The sequence below is a fragment of the Thamnophis sirtalis genome, unplaced genomic scaffold (genome assembly GCF_051295495.1).
Source record: "Thamnophis sirtalis isolate CommonGarterSnake01/CBP01778 unplaced genomic scaffold, rThaSir2_p1.2 scaffold_3, whole genome shotgun sequence".
Lineage (NCBI taxonomy): Eukaryota > Metazoa > Chordata > Lepidosauria > Squamata > Natricidae > Thamnophis > Thamnophis sirtalis.
Genome location: NW_028261383.1, coordinates 131,479,314 through 131,500,614, shown reverse-complemented (window position 1 = coordinate 131,500,614; position 21,301 = coordinate 131,479,314). Strand labels below are relative to the sequence as shown.

The window sequence follows — 21,301 nt, the reverse complement described above, 5'->3', positions numbered from 1 at the left end:
AGCCTGACTGGAGAGAGGCGCGCACTGTTCCCGCGCTCCTCTCCTGCGGGTCCTCCCTCACCGCGCTGATGACGTGTGTGCGCACGGCACGCACGCCTTACCAGCAGCCCCTGCGCTCAGAAAGGGGCGGCAGCGATACAGTAAGTGAGTGTGGGCGGGGGAGATCACACGTCCCGCCCCCCCGTTCCTCCAGCACAGATTCTTTCATCCTCGGCGGCCGTGCAGGAGCCGAGGATGAATCGCATGAAATCCTGTGCGTGTCACCCCAAATGGCTACGCGTGTCAGCACTGACACGCGTGTCATAGGTTCGCCATCACTGTCCTAGGGAGCAGCCATCTTAATTCTCTGCTTCTCACACAAACTATCCAATCTTTGCTGACTCTTGTTCATCTGGAATGCAGCCCCCCTCTCCTGGGGAATCTGGACTATATTTCAGCAAATACAATAGCTACAAAATGTAGGGAAGAGAGGTCTTGTATTTCTGCTCAAGGAAATCTCTTTTTAGGCTAACAAAGGTTAATCCCAAATAACTGGCATGCTGCATGCACTGCACAGAAAAAAAATAATAAAGATTGCTGGGGGGAAATGAGCCGCCTAGCATATTTCAATTTCAAGACAACAAACTGCTTTTTACAATCAGCCATACATACATGTGGCCACTAGATGTCACCATTTAAAAGAAAATGTTATCTTCTTGCCCACATTGTATCTCAGGCGGAGGACGTAAACATATAAATCTATTATATTATATTATAATGATTTAATGAGGTATATATGTCCAGTTCCTACATACTTTTCCTCTCAAAAAATGAGACACGTCAAGGAATCAAGCATGGCACATTTAAGGCTCATGTGTGTATTGATGGTGAATTTTCAAGTGCCTTGTTCTCCCCCTGTATCATATCAGTCCTATCTATTTGATGTTGCTCTTTGACCCAGGATGGGGGAAACAAGGGTATGCTCACTTGCTATACATCCTCATTAGAATGAATACATGGATAATCAGCCTGTGATCCTGGCTGCTGGAAAGGAAGGTTTTCTCACAAAGGCGTTTATGGGTTCATGGTGTGTAACCACTTTATTCTTCTGCAACCAGAGGGATCAGATGAAAAACGGGAGAGGATTTGGAGGATATTTAGAAGTTATTTCCCCATTGGTGAATTGCATGACCAGTGGCTCAGCAATACACCTACCCTTTTAAAATAGAGATTCATGCTGAATGTTGCTTTTATATGAATTTGTTCCAGTTCCAGAGATAGATATACAAAACCATGGCAGCTAAAAGTGATATTCCTTATTCCTTATTTTCTATTTATTCTCCTTTTTGTCTCATTTATCATTTTTGTCTCCTTTCTTAATTAGCATGGACATATATTTTTTCACTTAATCTGCATATAGATAGTTATGAGATATCATATTGGAAATAATATAGCTTTTTTAAACAATGGGGAAATAGTGAAAAACCTGACTGGATGTTGGCAAGTAGCATGAAGCATAAAAGAGATGAATATATTGTCATAGATTTTAGAAATAAGCATAGGATAGATAGATAAGACAAATAGGTATACATTTTAAATTTTTTAAATTTTATCTTGACATAACCAATAAACATCAGAATTGGTCTAATGAACATGGAGATGATTTTAAAGTTAAAACTCAATCTTCCACAATCCAATTACTTATTATTTGTCACCCTATAGAGTATGGATAAATTAATGATTCTGAATATGAATAATGATAAAGCACCAGGGATTGATCCCCCCCCCCCGTAGGATAGTAGGGTTAGGGCTAGGGTTAGGGTTAGCTTTAAGGTTAGGCTTAGGGTTAGCTTTAGGGTTAGGGTTAGGTTAGGGTTAGGGTTTGCTTAATTGTTCAAAAATTTCATGAAGTAAGTTTACAGAGTAGTAAGACAAGTAATATTTTCTGTGATCAACAATGATTGGGTTGGGTTGATCAAAACTAGCTATGGATCATATAGTACCCTGTTTTCCCAAAAACAAGACCTCCCTGGATAATAAGCCCAATCGGGCTTTTGAGCGAATGTGCTAAAATAAGTCCTCCCCCGAAAATAAGACCTCCCCAAAAATATTGCATCACAGCAGCAGCCATGAGGTGACCACACTCGCCACCTCTGCACTTCAAAAATAATAAGACCTCCCCGAAAATAAGGCCAAGTGCTTATTTCAGGGATCAAAAGAAAAGAAGACACTGTCTTATTTCCGGGGAAATACATATTTTGTTTGTAGTAGATTTAATTGATTTGAATAAAGGCAAAAAGACCAAGCCACACATTCTACTCTATTGTTTGATGTAGGAAAAGCTTTTAATAAAATCACCAGACAGCATGTGTTGTTACTGGAGCTAAATTTGTATTTTGTAAATAATTTCTAAAGAGGGTCCAGATTTTGCCTCTGTCTTCCAAATGTAAAGTAAAGCTCAGTAGGCTGCCTCTACCCAAATGGAATGGAATTTTATGTCAGGAACCCAACTTGCAATATAATAAATTTCGTGCCTCCTATTTAGAATAAGGATCACAGGGGACCATTGAACAGCAATTGGAAATATAGAAATGCTAAAATCGGGTAGATAGATTTTCAGAATAAGTTTAGATAGAGACTTGCAGCCACAGATGGTGTTTGTGCAATGATGAGAACAAAACGTTGTACCTTGGATGTACTTGAGAGCCAAAGAAATTCATTCCGCTCTTACAAGATTTAAAAAAAACACTGAAAAAGAAATGAACTGTGCTCTTAGCTGACTGTAGGAAATCATATTTTTGTTGGCATTAACTGCAGTATCACTTCAATAGGATTTTGGAGGTACGAGTCATGGGGTTTCTGTCATATTCTGAACTGAAATATGAACCAATTTTCCTAAGCACTGTCCCCGCTGCCCACACCTAGCAGAAATTTGAACTTGGATATTGGATATGCCATATTAGACTACCGCTTCGACATTTGAACTTAAGCTTTAAGTGCAATATGAAGTTGTGCTAAGAGGGACAGTAGGTAAAAATTTATAAATAGATGTTGGTAGGGAATCAGATTGGTTGTTCAAACTATGTGGAATATTTTCCAAATGTAATTTTGCAGGGACAGAGACCTGAGCTACAACATGCCATACTAACTTTGTATACCAAAGAATTGTTTATCAACAGGAATCTACCTCCCTTGTTCTTCTAACCCAGGGGAGATTCTCCCAGCCCATGATTGCAATCATGCTGAGAGCAGCGCACAGGATAGCCCCATGATGGGGAACCTATGGCATGCATGCCCAAAGCTGCATGCGGAGCGATGTCGCCTGGCATGCGTGGTGTCACCTGTTCCTCTTTGGGGTTTCTGGTGTGACGATCAGCTGGACTTTGTGTGTGCGGCAGTGCCAGAAACCTGAAGAGCTGGTCTTCCATTTTCCAGTGTGAGCATACATGTCGTCCAGCTGATCAGTATGTGTACTTGCGCAACAGTAACTGGAAGACTTGCTGGCTGCATTTTCTAGTGCATGCATGCTCCCTGGGCACCTCCTCTTCCTGGTTGCGGCCCAGATGAGTGTGCACGAAGTGCTCCCTTTTTGGCACTCAGTGCTGCGTTTGTGTGCAGCACGCTGGGATAGCCTCTTTCCTACCCTCTTTTTTTAAAATAGATTTTTATTGTTTTTTCTATCTATAACAACTTTCAATCATCACATTAACATTGCTGTGTCATCATACCTATATATATCGATCTTATATCGCTTCTATATTTATATATATTCATTTACAGTTCTATACATTTCTCTATTGCTTCTTGGCTAAATTAATTTTATTTCTGTTATACAACCATTTATACCAATTATCCCAAATTTCATAGTATTCAGACTCTTCTTTGACCTTTAATCTTAATGTTAATTTATCCATTTCTGCGCAATCTAGAATTTTCTGAATCACTAATTCATATGGGGCAATATTACTTTGTTTCTAACATTGGGCAAACGCTATTCTGCCTGTAGTCAACAAATGTATTAATATATATTTAATTTTCTTTCTATATTTCCCCTTGGTTATTCCCAGCAGAAAAAGTTCCGGTTTATATTCTATTTGTTCCTCTAATTTGTTGTATCCATTTCCATATTTTAATCCAATACTTTTGAGTTTCCGGGCAGGTCCACCACATATGGTAGTAAGTCCCTTGTGGTTTTTTTTTTTGCACTTCCATCAAGTCGGATTCATGTTCGGCTACATTTTGGCCAATCTCATTGGTGATAAATCCCAACAATAAAACATTTTATACATGTTTTCTTTATAGGCTACTGATCTTGTTAATTTATAATTTGTATTCCAAATTCTTTCCCAATCCTACCCTCTTCTATACTGGCTTACATTATAACACCAGAACCCTCTCCAGAACTTGGTCCTCTTACAGAGCCTGCAGTTTTCTCACAAGGCTCCCAAATGTTCTTTTTCTTTCCCTTTCCCATAACCTTCCCCATCACCCCAAATGAGAGAAGACTGTTGGCCATGTTTTTTTCTAATCAAACCAAGTTTATTTTGACAATGTGGACAAATTTTCTTCACTGAATTTCTACGATTCCTGCACATTAGTATCCTTTGTCCCTGCAATAACAATTCATAAGAACTGGGAGCATGTGCATCTTCTCCAGCTGCCGTCCAGATGAATTTCAAATCCCCTGGTGGAAAGAAGCAGCAGGTTCTCTTCTTTCATGATAATTTCTGGGACTAGGAATCTGGGAATTAGAAAGAGCAATAGTGAATATCCTAGTGCAGATGGAACAAGTCCTCGCTTAAATTACTGAAAATTTCCAATTTGCCATAGCTGAATAAAGAAAAACAACAGAGCCTTGGACATATTTCTTGTTATCACCCCGCTAATCTCTTTTGGCTCCTTTCAGGAAAATAAGTAGAGACAACTTGACCCTAATGTTCATGACATGTGCAGGTTGCCTCTCTCTTCTATAATGTGGTCTAAGACTCTGTTTAATTAGCTGTTAGCCTAATTCTTCCCTTCCCTTCAGGGATGGGTTCTAGCTGGCATTACTGATGGTTTGCTCGTGGGGGCGCTTTGCGCAAATGCACAGTTCAGTAGAAATTGTTCTGCGCATGCGCAGAACTCAAAAACAAGATGGCGGTGGTGACTGCGGTGACCGGGGAACCGGTTTGGAGGGGTGGCCAGCCTGGGTCGCTGCTGGTTCTGTGACTCAGGCCGGCATACCACTACCAGTTCAGCCAAACTGGGCCAAACTGGTAGGAACCCACCTCTGCTTCTCTTCCCCTTCCCCTTCCCCTTCCCCTTCCTTCCCTCCTTCCTTCCTCCCTTTCAGTGGTGGGTTGCTAACCAGTTTACTACTGGTTTTCTCGTGTACGTGTGCTCGTGCACGCACACAATGCTTCTGTGCATGCACAGAAGTGTCCAGGTGGGTGAGCGGAGCCTCCCACCACCACCAGTACTGGTTCGGCCAAACTGGGCCGAACTGGCAGCAACCCACCTCTGATTCCTTTCTTCCTCCCTCCCTCCCTTCCTTCCCTTTCAAAAATAGATGCTTTCTCCATAGACCCTGGGCTGATATTCCTCCTCTTTCTATATTTTCTCATTACCCACATTGGCTCACTCTGCACTAATATATTCCTCAAAACCCCCTGATTCTTCAGATTGGCTAAAAAATGGTTGCTCAAGCAGGAAAAGAACGGGAGTCTTACAATTCCCTGTCCCCAAATTGAAAACCCTTATAAAACATCTTTCTTTCTATTTTCCTTTGTTTCTCTTCCTTTGTAAACTGGAACCCCAAAATCATTGTTTTTTTAAAAAACGTGTACGTGATTTTTGTTTTCAGAGTTGCACTCCATTATTTTGCATCCATAGCAAAAGACTATCATTGGGGGGAAAAAACCAGGCATCAGGTGAGGAGGATGGGGTTGGTTTTTCCAAATCTTAAACGATACCAATAAGCCAGTGGTTCCCAAACTTGGCAACTTTAAGACTTGTGGACTTCAACTCCCAGAATTCTCCAGCCAGCTCTGCTGGTTGCCAAGTTTGGGAACCACTGCAATAAGCAAACCTTCTGAATTACACACACTTCACTCAATATAAATAAATAAATGACTTCACTCAATATAAATTTTCCTTCCTGGGCTCTTTTGGAATGTTCAAACATCGCATCTTTGCTTAATTGGTCTGTTGGGAGTTTGAAATATAATAGAGCAGATCTAACTACTTTCACTACTGCACCAAGTCAAATATGAATGCAGTATCGTATGTCTTGAAAAGTGTATTTTGATCCTTTTTCTAATGCTAAATTGAAGTTGCAGGGTCAATTTAATTTTAGAAAATGGTTCTGTAGAAGATTAAGTTGGATGCTGTATTTTACTTCGGCGATTAATTAGGAATGGAAATAACGAGTTTCTGTCATTCCCTATGTTAAAGGACAGGTATCATTCGCCTGTACAGCATAGCTGAATCCGACAGTCCCTGGGAGAAATTCATATAGAGAATTTAATAAGTGACTTGGTGGATATAGATGAGACCTCAGTGGCTGCCCATAACTTCCAGGAAAACAATGACACATTTTTCACTGTTGAGATAATTGAAATTCCTTCCAAGAAGCCATAGATGGATCCAGAAGAGTGAGCCTGGGCACAAACCTAAGCACAGATACCAGGCCTGGAGCAAATTAATGTATGTCTAAGCACAGCTGAACTGTTTTTATGTATGCATGCATGCATGCCCATAGGTAGGTAGGTAGGTATGTGTGCAGGCATACATGTATGTACCGTATTTTTTAGAGCATAAGACGCACTGGAGTATAAGACGCACCATAATTTTGAAGAGGTAAATAAAACAAAGTTTTTGCATTCTGCAGGCCTCCCAAACCCTCTGAATGCCTTGTTTTTTTGCAAAAAAAAAAAAAGGGCATGTAGAGATTTGGGAGGCTTGTAGAATGCTCCTGGGGGCTGGGGGGGACAAAACCAAGCAAAAACAGTCCATTATTTTGCTCATTTTCGCCCTCCCCAGCCCCCAGCAGCACTTTGCAAGCCTCCCAAACCCTCTGCATGTCCATTTTTGCAAAGGGGGTGGGGTTTCGGTAGGCCAAAAATGCTGTATTCAGTGTATAAGAGACATGAAGATTTTCACCCTTTTTTGGGGGGGGGAAGGTGCGCCTTATAGTCCGAAAAATACGGTATGTATCGACCGGTATCATCTACCTACCTACCTACCTACCTACCTACCTATTCCCCCCGTCTTTTTTCCCTCCTTCCCTACTCTCATTAAATGTGATTCTGGGTGACTAATAAAAATTAAAAATAATACAATAACAAGAATGAAAATGTAAAACTGTCACCAAACAAACTTCATCCAACAAATATGAGCTCAACTGCTTTCCTGGCCTCTCTGCATGGAACATAGTCCAGTCTTGGACCAACCTAACTTTCAGTGATATGTTGCCCCAAAGGCCTGGGCTGTGACGGGAGAGGCATGATTCCTGCATTCCACTGTATGACAGCACCTGAAGCATGGCCCTCCTGCCAGACTTGATGGGATGGGTGGAAACAACTGGAGAAAGACAATCCCTCCAGCCTCAAATCATGAAGGGCTATTTATAGGCAATAACCAGCATCCTGAATTGCATCTGGGAGCATATTACAAGCCAGTGCTGTTTGCGAAACAAAGGTATAACCTGGTCATATTGAGTTAAGGTCATAATTGCTTCTGCTGCCACATGCTAGCTAGACCAATTGCAGCTTCTGAATGTCCTTCAAGTGTGGTTCCATTTATAGCATGTTACATTTGTCCATTTGGGAGTGACTAAAGCATGAGTGTGACCATGTATAGCATTGTTACACCATTTCCTGGTCAAGGAAAAGTCATAACTGCCACAAAACTCATGTGCAAAAGCCCTTCTGGCAATGGCTCTACTTGCTTCCTAAATAGAGTTATAGATCCATGAGAACCTGCCAGTTGCACACCAATTCTGTCTCTGGTAATGCAATCTCATTACAGATAGAAAATCACTGAATACAGGAGGTAATAAGCATCAAACCTCAGCCTTGCTATGGTTGAGCCAAAAGCCTTTCATCCCAATCCAAACTCTTATAGCCTCCAGGCATCAAAGCAAAACCCTTTCACATCAGTTGATTAACTTAAGATGGAGGTATACAACTGAGTACCATCAGCATATTGTACATTCCCAGTACATGCTGTCAAATGAACTTGCCCAATGGCCTCATGCAGATAGAAGTTAAATAGGGATGGGGAGAATGTCAGGCCCCAAATCGCCACACAGAAAAGGGTATATGGAGCTAATCTCTCCTTACCCCACAATACCAATTTCAGAGGAAGAAGGAGCTCTTAATCAGTGGAGCAGGGCCAGGAGGATACCATGATCAATGATACTGAAAGCAGTTGAGATGTCAAAGAGAGTAAGGATGAAAGCATTATCCCAATCTCACTCTCTCCAAAGGTACCATATTTTTCAGAGTATAAGACGATCCAGAGTATAAGATGCACCTAGCTTTAGGGGAGGAAAACAAGGGGAAAATATCTGCCTCTGCCTCCCAGCAATTTGCCTCCTTGCAACAAACAGCAAACAGTACAGACAATATACACAGTTTGTAGTGTTACATTTCAGACTATACTTGTACAGATGCTGTTAAAATTGATGTGCTTTCTGGAAGTATAGTTATTCTCTGCTATTTAAAAGAAGATACAATAGCACTGGGCCTCTTCAGATCAAGCATTTATTTTAAAAAGCTTCTTCATTTTTGTAAGCGGTCTAGAACAATAATAAAGCAATCTTTAAAAAATAAGTCTAATAATTTGAACATTCTATAGGCATTTATAATTATTGACTTACCTCCTTGCAGCAAATAGCCTGATTACCACAAGGAAAAAAAATCTGCCTCTGCCTCCCAACAATTTGCCTGAGCAAACAGCAAGTTTCACTTTCAATTTCTTCCAATCATCAGCTGTTTCAGGCTGTAGGGATTATTATAGCCTATTGCAGCCTCTGCAAGACCTCATTTGCTGCAAGGAGGTAAATTGCTGGGAGGCAGAGGCCAAAGGGTTGGGGCTGGTGGGTGGGTAGGACTACATTCAGTGTATAAGACACACCCAAATTATCACCCTTTTTTAGGGGGGGGAAGGTGCGTCTTATACTCCGAAAAATACGGTACTCCAAAAAGCATGACCATGACTATCTTGGTCCCATACCCAGGCCTGAAATCCAACTGAAAGGGGCACAGAACACCTGCTTCCTCCAGGGCCCTTGATAGCTATTGAAATAAAAAACCTAAAATGGGAACGATGGAGTAGGACAAAAATGATCCAAAATGGTTGAGTGAAGCGAAGGAATCTTGAGGAGAGAATGCAATGCTATCTCACCACCACCCAGAGCCAACCACATGTCATCTCCCAGGAAGCTTAACAGGGACATGGATCTAACACTGAGGTGGCTGAGCTTACAGCTCCAATAGCCTGTCTACTTCCTCCATAATAATGGGTTCGAATTTAGCCCAGTTTTTGCCTTTGTGCCAAACCGGCTCTACTCTGGAAAGAGCTACACCTGAGGCTGACATGTTTGGCAGGCATGTGGTACAGTGTGCACTTAGAGTAAAGTCCAGGTTACACTTAGTATTTCCATACTGGTTCTGTAAATCTGAATCTGTGCACTAAATGGATTTATTATTGATGGATTTATACACAAGGAAATAAAAGATGTTTCTGTCCAAGGTTGTTACTCCTTTTTTTCAAATATTAGCTACACACCGAACAGTAATTAATTAATTAGTATTGATAAGGGAACTCTCAAATGTGTGCTTCCTTTCCAGACCCAATTATGCAGCTCTGTTTTCACTCTGACAAGCATCACATTCTAATTGGACAACACCTAGGTTGGGTGCTACAATTTGGCCAGCAGGGGGCTCTCTGCTACCGCTGCAGCATATAACACCTTTGCTCTCTCTTCTCACCCACCCCTATAATCCCCCCCCCCCCCGCCTTGACAGGTTAGGAAATTTGTTTTTCTATCTTCTTGGTCGCAAATCTCTCAATGGACAGCAATTGTGATGAATCTGATAGCCCACAGGGAAAGGTTGACCTGCTCCAGGAAAGTGGGGAGGTAGATTTGGGGGTTGCCCATGAGATATAACAAAAGATAAGAAGCTGTCAAATTTTTACTGGTATTTGTGTAAGAGATCACCTACAAGCGAAAGGGTAAGCGATGGCTTGAATAAAATATGAGAAATTGGTTTCAGATCAAAGGTGCACTTGGTTGGCAGCGAGCAGAGGAGCTCATTAGTTGTGAACACCAAATTTAGCTCAGCATATATTGGCATGATACGAATTTGGAAAACAAAAGCCCATAATTGGAATTATGGTTTCTCCCTACAGTTTATAAGGTATGCTACTATGCTCCAGTTTCTTGCTCCTTCGTACTCCTTCAGGTGAAATTAGGACTCTGGCTTGTTTAAAGTGTGATTTGGACACACATACCCAGCATCTGAAATTATGCAAGAATTAAGCTGATTGTATACAGGACTTTTCTTCCAGAATTTAGAAATTGAGAGGGGACTGCATATATTTATTGCACCAGAAAAACCTGTCACTCTCTTGTCCTCCATCCTAGAACACACACAAAGTAGTGACAAGTTGGAGGTGGGGGAGAGTGTGAACATGTGAATCTGATCCAATTGATTTTCATAGACATTCATATGTTTTGTATACTATATTAGTATTTCTTCCTTTATAAGCCCTTTATAAACAGTTTTCACACAGCCTAGCACAGTGATGGCTAACCTTTTTGTTGTCGCATGCCAAAAGCGGGCGCAACACCCCCTGCATGCCCCACCCCCCTGTGCGCCCCCACCCCACTGCTCATGCATGTGTGACCACCTGTGCCCCTCCGCGCATACATGTACAACCCAGTGGTGGGATTCAAATAATTTAACAACCGGTTCTCCGCCCTAATGACCAGCTGGTAGGCGTGACTCAATGGTCATGTGACCGGGTGGGCGTGGCCAACTCAACATCACTCAGATGTCATAGGTTTGCCATCATGGGCCTTGCAATTGCAAGGAAACACTTCTTTCCATCGTGCATCAAATTCCAATCAGTGCCATAAGTGGATTAGAGGACAATTAATGGTTCCATCATAACAATAAAATACTGAATAATAATCAGAGACATTCCCTGGTTTCTCCTAGTGCTACTTTGTGAAATTGGCAAAGATTTACTGGATTTCCCTTTCCTTCCCACTCTTGGTTTCACTGATGCTGGAATAAACTGAAAGGGGTTATAAGTAGGCTAGGCAAGCCAATGAAATTGGGGAGGAAAATATTTGAAAGCGACTCTCTTTTTACCTTACAACCTCTTGTCTGATAAGTTAAAAAAAAACAATTCCTTTGGGGTTTGATATCATCAATGTACAATTTATAAAGATTGTGGAGACGGCTGCTACTTAAATAAAAAAGAGAAAAGAGCAAACTCTTTAGGGACCTTCAGCCTCCATAAGGGACTATTAAGGTACATCATTGACAATTTATAACCCTGTCTCTCTGATGGATATGTAATTAATCTTTTTGGGACTGAATCCGTTCATTGAATAATTGGTGGATTGTAGTGTTAGCTAACCAGAAACCAACAGACCTGAGTCTTTGACAAGCATGTGCCGGGTGACATCCAAGGATCCATCGTGTGGTTCAGGTGTGATATTCAGGAGTTTGCAAAGGAGGGCATAAATATTCACACTTTCAAAAGGCTCCACCTCCAGGCCTTGCTTGAAAGCTGGTCCCACAGCTCGGAAGATTGTCTTCATATTCATAGCCTCGTTGTCGAAGCTGTGTTCTCCTTTGTTGGACTGGACTTTCACTCTCTGAAAAAGAAGGGAAGGCTACAGCTCATCAGTTGCCATTGGCCTTTCACTGAAAGAACAGGATTTCTCCCCCCAGTGACTCAACTTTTACATGTCATTAATAAAAATCTTCCCAACAACAACAATTGGATGAAAAATATGGATAGAAATAGTACATTAATAAATAAAAAGAGCATGGCTCCTCTCTGTGGTGTAATTGACAAGCAGGTGTTTCTTATTTCTTATTTCTTGAACAAACCTGCATACAGAGAGATTGTAATGATAATGAAAAAAAGGGATCTATTTGAAGCTAAGTAGATAATTCATGCTAACTAGGAACTGTTGATACTTTCAGTTTCTTTAGTTGCACAACCCCCTTGCCTGGCAGATAAGAGAGAGACAAGGTTGGCAACTATATTATTGTTTGCGTTAATCAGTGCAGAACTGGAGAGATGGTTTGGCTGGGCTTTTGAACTTACTGGAAAGCAAAAGTGCAAGTGGATTGAAATTAGCTATGCCAGCTTTAGGTAACGTGCTAGTCATTCCCAACTCTAGAGGGTGGTACTCATTTCAAAGCCAAAGAGCCATCGTCGTTTGAAGACATCTCTCTGGCCATGTGGCCAGCATGACTAAATGCCAAAGGCGCATGGAGCGCTGCTACCTTCCCACCAAAGTGGTTCCTATTTTTCTACTTGCATTTTTACATGCTTTCAAACTGCTAGGTTGGCAGAGGCTGGGACAATTAACGAGAGCTCACTCCGTTAGATGGTGCTAGGGATTCGATCTGCCAAACTGCCGACCTTTCTGATCAACAAGCTTGGCGTCTTAGCCACTGAGCCACCGCGTTCCTCACGCCAGCTTTACTCTTGTTTAATTGATGGATTCCGATTGAAAAATGGAATAGTTCTGGATTTAATAGATCCAGAATGGGCTCTGTTCCAGCTCATAAACATCTCACTGGGGGATATTAGGTTTGTTCCATCTGGCAGGAACACCTTTGGTAGAAAATTTCTGCTGGTCAAGTAATTTTTGAGAGAGAAAGCAAGTCACTAGCCTGCTTGGCCACATTGTAGGAGTTCTTCATTTCAAAATAGCAGTGCTCAGAAGGAAAATATGAATTCTGAGACTTAGGATCCCTGAACTTGTGATGACTGGATTCAGCAGGATCCCTTGGCTGCTGCAATAATGATTAGCAAGACACTCCTATGTATGTTTCTTCAGAAATACTTGCAAAGTGGGTTAATAGGATGTGCTGAATGCTTTTTCAAATAAAGAGAAAAATAGTTGCAACTAGGAATATAGAGGCAAATTCCAAAATGTTTCCCAAAGTCACTTCCTGCATAAAATGTTGTAATTCCCAATGGATGCTTTCCAAATCTATTGGCATTACGGTGTAATGCACAGAATTCCTAAATAGCCTTGGCCATTGGGAAGTCTGGCACATTCCAAAACATTTGAATGATAGATGGCTTGGGAATTTTAGATTTAGATTTTATTTATTATCTAAAATCTAAAAATCTAAAAAATCTAGATGGCTTGGGAAGACTGTCACAGAGTGTGACAAATATGCACAGGGTTCTCTGTGTTGTATCACACAACGAAGCTGCATGCTTTGGCTAGCACCATCCAAGATGGCAGAGATTGCTGTGCGAAAAACGCTGCTGAATAAAAAGAATCCCCCTGGGATAATTCCAAGCAAAATGCCTTGGACTGATATTTTAGGTGACCCTCCCCTTTGTCCTTCTTAAGAAGCTTCTTTATGTTTACCAAGCATGAAATGGAAAGCCACATAAGTAAAGAGAGATAAAAAGCTTGGCGTTAACAAGGTAGAGAGAACACTGTACCCCATGGATCACATAGCCAGGGTCACCATACAACACGAGAGGTGTGACGCGAATGTGGTTGGCATAATGGAATCTTTTGGGGAATTCCTCCTTCTTATAAACATGAAGCTTGGGATGGGCATTTTTCAAGGCTTCATAAACTTGTTCTAATTTCCCAGGTTTTGGCAGCAGGAGGCCTTGTGGCCCATAATCAACCAGCTCAAACTGAATGTCCTGGAATGAGAAGTTTGCTACTTGGAGGAGGTGAATTTCATCCTTTTTGATGACCGTTTCCATGCCATGGTCAGAGGTGATGACTAGGTTGAGTACTGAGTTCATGCCATGCTCTGCGATGCGCTGTCTCAAATAGCCCACTGTCCGATCCACCTGGCGGATCATATCTTTCCTCTGCTGAGATTCTGGGCCATATTTGTGTCCGGTAGAGTCGGGTTCCCCAAAGTAAAGGCTCACAAAGTCAAGGTCATCTTCATGGAACCACTTCATGACTGTGTCCACATTCTGTCTCCACTCAGTTTCATTGTCATACTTGTGCAGGAGTTTCTCCACCCTCTTGACTCTCACTTCTTCTCCTTGGTAGGTGGCATTCCCTCCTGGGAAAAACAGGGAGGCAGCTTTCAAGCCCTAGAATGAGAAGATCGTAAACTTATGAATTGGCAAGACAATCTGCAGGGCTACATATTTATGTGCCAAAGGTTCAAATGCAGGCTGGAGTCTCAGCTGCATCTTGAAAGTATTGCCAGGATGTGCTTACACCTCCAAAGTCAGCACAAGAACTGAAGGGAGCAGTGTTTGTCATGGCAGAGGTTTTTTCCCTCCAAAGACCACATATATACACAGCATTTAAAACTAACACTGCAGGATGCTAAAGAATCCAAATTCAGTGACATAGAAAAGAGAACCGATTCTATACAATCCCAATTGTTTAAAAAATGTTTATCTAAAGAAGGCTTGCGATCCTTCTTTGGATAAACATTTGTGTGCATGTTTTCTTTAGTGGACAAATGTAAGTATACAGGCCTTGACTTACAACCACAACTGAATCTGGAATTTTGGTGATACAGTAGGTTGTTACAATCATTAAGTCACATTATCATGTGACAGACTCCATTTTACAACTGTTTGTCAAATGGTATGTTGGGCAAATCATATGTCATATGTCTGAATCTAGCCTATCCAATGGGTTTTTGTTTGCCAAAAAACAGTGAAAAACATTGCAAAATGTGATCACATGACCTTGCAACTGGTTGTAAGTGTGAGCTGTTTGCCAAGCACTCAAAATGCGATCTCGTGACTGCTGCAGCAGTTGTAGCTCCTCAGATGGGTCATCAGTACCTTTTTTTTGAATCCATTGTAACTCTAATCATTAAGCAACTTGTCATAAGTTAAGGACTAACTGTATACAATATTTGTAATTATATATGGATTTGAATTCAAAGAAAAACTGAGAATGAGTAATTAATCAAAAGAGAAATAATAGAACATAACTATGGCCCTTCCTAAAGTTGTCCTCCAGTACCTCCAGTACATGTATGTATGTATGTATGTAGGTATGTATACAATATATGTATATATAAATATACTGGTATGTACACACACACACACACACACACACACACACACACACACACACACACACACTAGTGGTGGGTTTCAAAAATTTTTAGAACCTCTTCTGTAGGTGTGGCCTGCTTTGTGGGAGTGGCTTGCCGGCCATGTGACCGAGTGGGAATGGCTTGACAGTCATGTGACTGGGTGGGCATGGCCAACTTGTAAAATGTGGTGAAACTCACTTAACAATGCTCTTGCTTAGCAACCAAAAAGGTTGGTTCAGAAACTCTGGCATTTGAAGCATGCAAGTCTTAAAGCTGTCAAGTTACAAGACCCTTGCACCCCTAACCCTTTAGAGAAAACCCCCTAGAGGTGTTCAAACTTGACAGCTTTAAGACTTGCGGACTTCAACTCCCAGAATTCCTCCCCCAGTCATGTTGGCTCAGGAACTCTGGCATTGAGGTGTGCAAGTCTTAAAGCTGTCAAGTTACAAGACCCTTGCACCCATAACCCTTTAGAAAAAAACCCCAGGGGTGTTCAAACCTAACAGCTTTAAGACTTTAAGGTTTAGATAGGACTCTTAGAGGCGGGCGGGGCGATTGGTGAGCCAGCCAATCAGTGAGCGGTGGGTGGGGCAAGCGTGGGGCAGACGGGCGGGATGAGAGAGCTGGAACCAATTCTAAATGGCACGGTAGAGCTGGCAGGAACCCACCCATGACACACATACCACCTCTCTCAACAATTACTTTTCTACTTTCAATTTTAGTTTAGTTTAATTTAGCTTTCCCCCCCTTTTTTTGTTTTCACAAGTTAATAGATTTTTCTGCGAACCTCCACAGCCATCTCATCTCAGAAAGTAAATTTCTTTTCATTGCCCATTTTCTCAGGATCTGTTTTGAAGAACTGATTCTAAATTAATTAACTTCAACTGACAATTAGAACCCACTCTATTGATGGGAAGGAGGCAATTCCCCAATATTTACAACAGTGTATCTGATTTTAGTCTTCCTTTTTGCGTTTTAGATACGGTGCTTAAGGTTGGTTGCAAAATGAAGTCACTAAGAATAGGGATGCACTTCTTTTGAGTAAGATGTTGAATGAGAAGACTTCTTTTTATGATTTCGGACTTGCCTGTCTCTGTGCTGTGATCCAGATGGGGAGGCTTCCATTGTCCCACCAGTCAGACCTCCGCTGGGTATGGTAATAAGGCAGTTTTTGTCCAGTGCTAGTGTTGAACCACATGTTGTGAATCACTCCATGGTTTTCAACATACTTTCCTACCAGAAGAGAGAGAAGCTTGAAATTAATTTGTATGTTGCATGAACATCTGTATACTTGGCCTTGATGGGTGAAGGCTATCACACCAGCCTAATTTCCTTCCTGTTTCTGAGGACAGCATTAGGCCACAATTACCAGAGACCTCTGCCATGGAACCACCAGTGCCTAAGGATTTTCGGCATTTTCCTAGTTTGTTGCAATGATAATTCAGTGGTGGCTCCTTGCTTTTTCTGACTGGCCGAACAACCCAAATAGAGCTTCCTTGACCAGGTTAGCAAACAAAATGAGAAAACGTTATGATATTTACATAGTTACTTACCAAGCACATCTACATTATATTAAAGTAATCAAAATATCTTTACCATCCCCAAGGCATGTCACAACTTTTGAGCATCCCTAATGTTTGGAAATCGGCAATTGAAAAATTTGACCTGCCTTATTAGTCACAGTTCAAGCTATTCTTCTAATGCTCCATTATCACCATGAAATGAGTGATTTGGCACTGCCAGGATGGATGGAGTTCTGGGCAAAATGCCTTATGGACCTCCGCCATATTTCTGGGATATTCCTCCACCGTTTTTCTTTCTGAAACATTTTATTCTATTGCTCTCTCTTTTCACCCCTTAAAGGGCTTTGTGGGGAATGAAGAAAGAGCAGGGCAAAAAGACAAAACAAAAAGACAGACAAAAAAAGGGAAAAAAGTGGCCTTTTAAACAGTGGGGGCCTAGAACTGTACCTGATAATATAGACCTAGTGGAACTATTAGCACTCTTCATTTCGCTCTTCATTTCAGCCTTCTCTCTCTCTCTCTCTCTCTCTCTCTCTTTCTGTCTCTCTGTCTCTCTGTCTCTCTGTCTGTCTCTCTCTCATTCTCTCTCTCTCTCTCCTACTGAAGTTTTTCTTAGTGCCTGGGATCTCTCCCTCCTATACCTGTTCAGCTATGGCAATGACCTCTCTTTAGAGATAGATGCCAGACAATCTGTAGAGATGTTGTCACCTTGGACTCCCACACAAAAATCTCTTGGATAGTCAAATAGTCTTTTACAAATCCAGAAAAATGCCTCCTTTCTGGTTCTCTGGAAACATGCAGCACATGGGTTCTACTTATTCTTCCTTCTTCCATCTACTCACTTAACCTTCCAGGTTTTTGTCTATTGGTCCCTGAGAACTCCACTCCTGCAATTCTTTAGTAAGATAAAAAAAAATCAGGTGCTGGACCATGAAATTATTGCTAGATAATAGGGCAGGCCAACAGGGAAATTGCGTCTTGGTTATAATGTCATTGGTGCTTCAGCTTTCTCCAAATACAGGCACTGATCTAAAATAGTCTCTTTTAATTATAAAAAGTAAAGACTCCCTTAAGTCAAGTTTGATTTCAAGTGACTTGATTTATTGATTTGTTTAATATACTGCCTTTCCTCTATAAGCTCAAGATGGCATGTACTGCGTTCCTTCCTTCTGAATAATACCTACTCATGCACTCTCCTTGGCAACTATTCAGAAATGGTTTGCCATTGGCTTCTTCTAAGAAAATCTATGACTTCCCAGTCTAGACAGCCACTCCAAAATCCTCCTGATGGTCTTAACCCTGGTTCAACTTGGTTCAACTCTGCCTACGTATCTCTGGTTAACCAAGCTCAGCAAGTTGCATACCACCATTGCTTTAAGAATTCTAATCATGCCTATGTTCTGATGGAAAACAGTTAGAGGAAGGATCTGTTTTGCTCATCAGCTACAATTGCCAGAATTCCAAAAGTGCTTTTTTTCAGGAGGCAACTGGACTTTTCTTGTTTTTTCTTTTGAAGATGTTTCGCTTCTCATCCAAGAAGCTTCTTCAGCTCTAATGATTGACGAATGATGAAATATTTGTGTTTTTTAAAAGAAATAAAACCTTATCTATAATCAAGAAGCTTCTTCAGCTCTGACAGGATAGTGGAAGCTTCTTGGATGAGAAGCGAAACATCTTCAAAAGAAAAAACAAGAAAGTCCAGTTGCCAGCACCTTTGGGACAACCGTGACCTGGATGACTGAGAATCTACAGAGAATTTTAATAATTATATGATATTTCCCACAAAAAGTGTAGCTCCTCAAAAACTGACCCAAAGGTAGATCTAGAAAGGTTAAAGTTTGGACGCACTCTAAAGGAAACAAATGAAGTGCTACACTAAGTACCTACTGTGCTTAAGAGCAAGTTGTGCAGTGCCTTAAAGTATTAATTCACAGCAGAGTCATTGTACTTTTATTATTAGTATGATGGCACATTTGCTCAGTGTGAAAATAACGGTCAAAAAAATTTCCTATAGCAAGGACTAATAACTTGTATTTTCCGAAGCTACTACATTATGATCACTATCTGAAGGTCCAGATAATTCAATTTTCCCCCAATGCTTTTATGAATGGCCAGTGCTGAGAATAAAATCTCCGTCAACTAGCTGTGATCTTCAGGAATGTGGGTGAGTTTGGGGGATGGAGATACTCTGAGAAATCAAACTGTTATCAAAACAACCCTCCAAGAGATGCATTGCCAAGGCTTCAATCCTAACATGATGAAGAGTCACACGATGCAACTTGCTTCTATTTTCTTACTGATGAAATGTGAGCAACATTGTTTTGGAGGCTTGGGGTTAAGGATGAGAATGACAAATGCTCCCGTTCCCACCTTTAACACCATAAACTAAAAAGGTATCGTAAACAAACAGTGCTATTCCTCCCCAGTGACACATCCATTTCAGATTCCCATTTCCCCCCTCTCTCCTACCTTTCCGTCCCACCCCTTCCCTTCCAGCACTCACCTGTGAGCAAAGTGAAGTGGCTGGGGCTTGTCTGGGTGACAAAAGGGGGAGTGAGGTAGCGTGCCTTCACCCCATCTCTGGCCATGGCGTCCAGATTGGGGGTGTCCACATCCTGATCATAATTCCACCGAAAGCCATCAAAAGAAACAAGTAGAAGCTTGTTGCGGCTTCTGGTCTCTTGTGGTGTCCCTTGTAGTGGGGCACAGACTGTAAAGGAAAGCCAGGCACTCAGGAATGCCAGGAACACAAACATCTTCCCAAGCAAGCAAGAGAGGGAAAGAAATAAACACCCCAGAAACCTGCGTAATAAGTACATGACAGGGTCTCAAGTTCAAAATCCTATCTGATCCACTCCCTGCTCTTGGCTTTAGGACAACTTCCTGCTGGGGTTTAAAGGGTTCATCCTATACATTTTATTCCTCTGCGTGTGAGAGACTGGGACTTGACATTAAATTATTTCCCCTCTTCAAGGTCATTGTTATCTAATTCCATTTACTCACCTATGGTAACCTCTATGATCATAACCACTATGATCAAGTACAACAGGAGTTGTATGCTTGGACAAAAAATAGGAGTGGAGTGGAATCAGGTACTGTATGCTAGGAGATAGCCAGACATCCAAAAATCCATATACTCTTAGCTGAAATGGTATATGTTTTTCTTACTGTATCACTAAATCCACAATGAATAGAAGAATCCAAGATGAATAGGAAAAGAATAGATTTGAATTATTTCTTAGTGCGTTAATTCAATAAATAAGAGACAAGGATAGCAGCACATGAAAGATGAACAAAGTTTACGTTTTGCACTACATGCAATGAAGTGACAAAATTTGGACTGCTCCACTGAGTTCATTTCTTTAGTCCTCCCCCCAATAAAAACACCCCTTCGTACAGTAAGCTAGGATATCAGTAAGAGAACTGTGCTAAACCCTATTTCCTATGCTAGTGCTTCAAGTGCAAGGAGCTTTTTATGTAGGGAGGAAACATTTTAAAATATTAATAATGTGTTACCTATGTTTCAGATTAAAACAATAGTAAGGTCTGTGCTACATAATTCAGTAGCTGAAGTGGGTGGGAGTTTAGCTGTCAGCAGAGTCTCAAAAACATGTGAAAAATAAATATAACAAACTTGTGGACTCCATAGAAAAAATTTGAACTATAAATATAATGCACTTATAATCATATTTACACTATTTTATAGAATTTAGTGTTACAAATCTTAGAGGGTAGAGTTTGATCCCCTAAAACAATGATGGCGAACCTTTTTGGCACCAAGCGCCCAAGTTGGAATGTGTGCACGCATGTGTGTGCCAGAAACCAGAAGAACAGCTGCCAATGGCGCGTGTGCCCACAGAGAGGGCTCTGTGTGTCACATCTGGCACACTTCTGTGCCATAGGTTCACCATCACTGCGCTAAAAAGTATTTTGGGTTTGATATTTTAATACAGATTATATTGTACGTATAATCAGCAGTCAATTGTTTCAGAAAGTGTGGCTGAGAGATCATGGATGGGAGATGTCAAGATTGATTTGCTGGAGTAGTCATCAGAAATGTAGATAATGGAGCAGTCCTATTCTGGTTAAAAGGGAAATGTTGAAATGGATTAAAATGAGAAAAATCTAAAATGCTAGTAGGACCAGCTATACTTTCCATGCGAACAAACCATACATGCTAAAACTGAACACATACTCGAAGAAAAAGCAACCCATTATATATTTTGGTTTCCAGTTTGTTAAATGTGAGGATTTCTAAAGACACACCCACATTTCACTTTTGAATTCCACCTGTCCTGTGCTCATGGCAGTTTAAATTCAAGACATTAAAAAATCCCCACTTGTTTGAACTCTTTAGCAGCAACTTGCATAGTATTCAGTCCAGACTGCAGGCGGTCATATTCTTCAATTCAACAATTCCCTTTCCCTCTATGTCCTCCTATTATTCTCTCTAATCTTAATAGACATACCTACCTACCTACCTACCTACCTTCCTTCCTTCCTTCC

The 21,301-nt window shown here is 41.2% G+C and overlaps 1 protein-coding gene across 1 annotated transcript; it reads right to left on the bottom strand.

The window, feature by feature from the left end:
• Positions 1–4,496: 4,496 nt before the first annotated feature.
• On the bottom strand, positions 4,497–19,592 carry ENPP7 (ectonucleotide pyrophosphatase/phosphodiesterase 7). Its single transcript, XM_014058000.2, has 5 exons — positions 19,299–19,592; positions 16,360–16,505; positions 13,681–14,301; positions 11,632–11,857; positions 4,497–4,720 (listed from the first exon to the last, which is right to left on the bottom strand). The coding sequence occupies exons 1-5, from the start codon at positions 19,549–19,551 to the stop codon at positions 4,713–4,715; spliced, it is 1,254 nt and encodes a 417-aa protein (XP_013913475.2). The 5' UTR covers positions 19,552–19,592; the 3' UTR covers positions 4,497–4,712.
• Between the last annotated feature and the right edge of the window lie 1,709 nt (positions 19,593–21,301).

What these genes read in the sequence shown, in the direction of transcription:
- ENPP7 (XM_014058000.2), bottom strand. Translation starts at nt 19,551, where the DNA reads ATGTTTGTGTTCCTGGCATTCCTGAGTGCCTGGCTTTCCTTTACAGTC. An exon ending in CCACTTCACTTTGCTCACAG is followed by an intron (nt 16,506 to 19,298) that starts GTGAGTGCTGGA and finishes CTCTTCTGGTAG; the next exon opens with GAAAGTATGTTGAAAACCAT. An exon ending in GGATCACAGCACAGAGACAG is followed by an intron (nt 14,302 to 16,359) that starts GCAAGTCCGAAA and finishes TTCTCATTCTAG; the next exon opens with GGCTTGAAAGCTGCCTCCCT.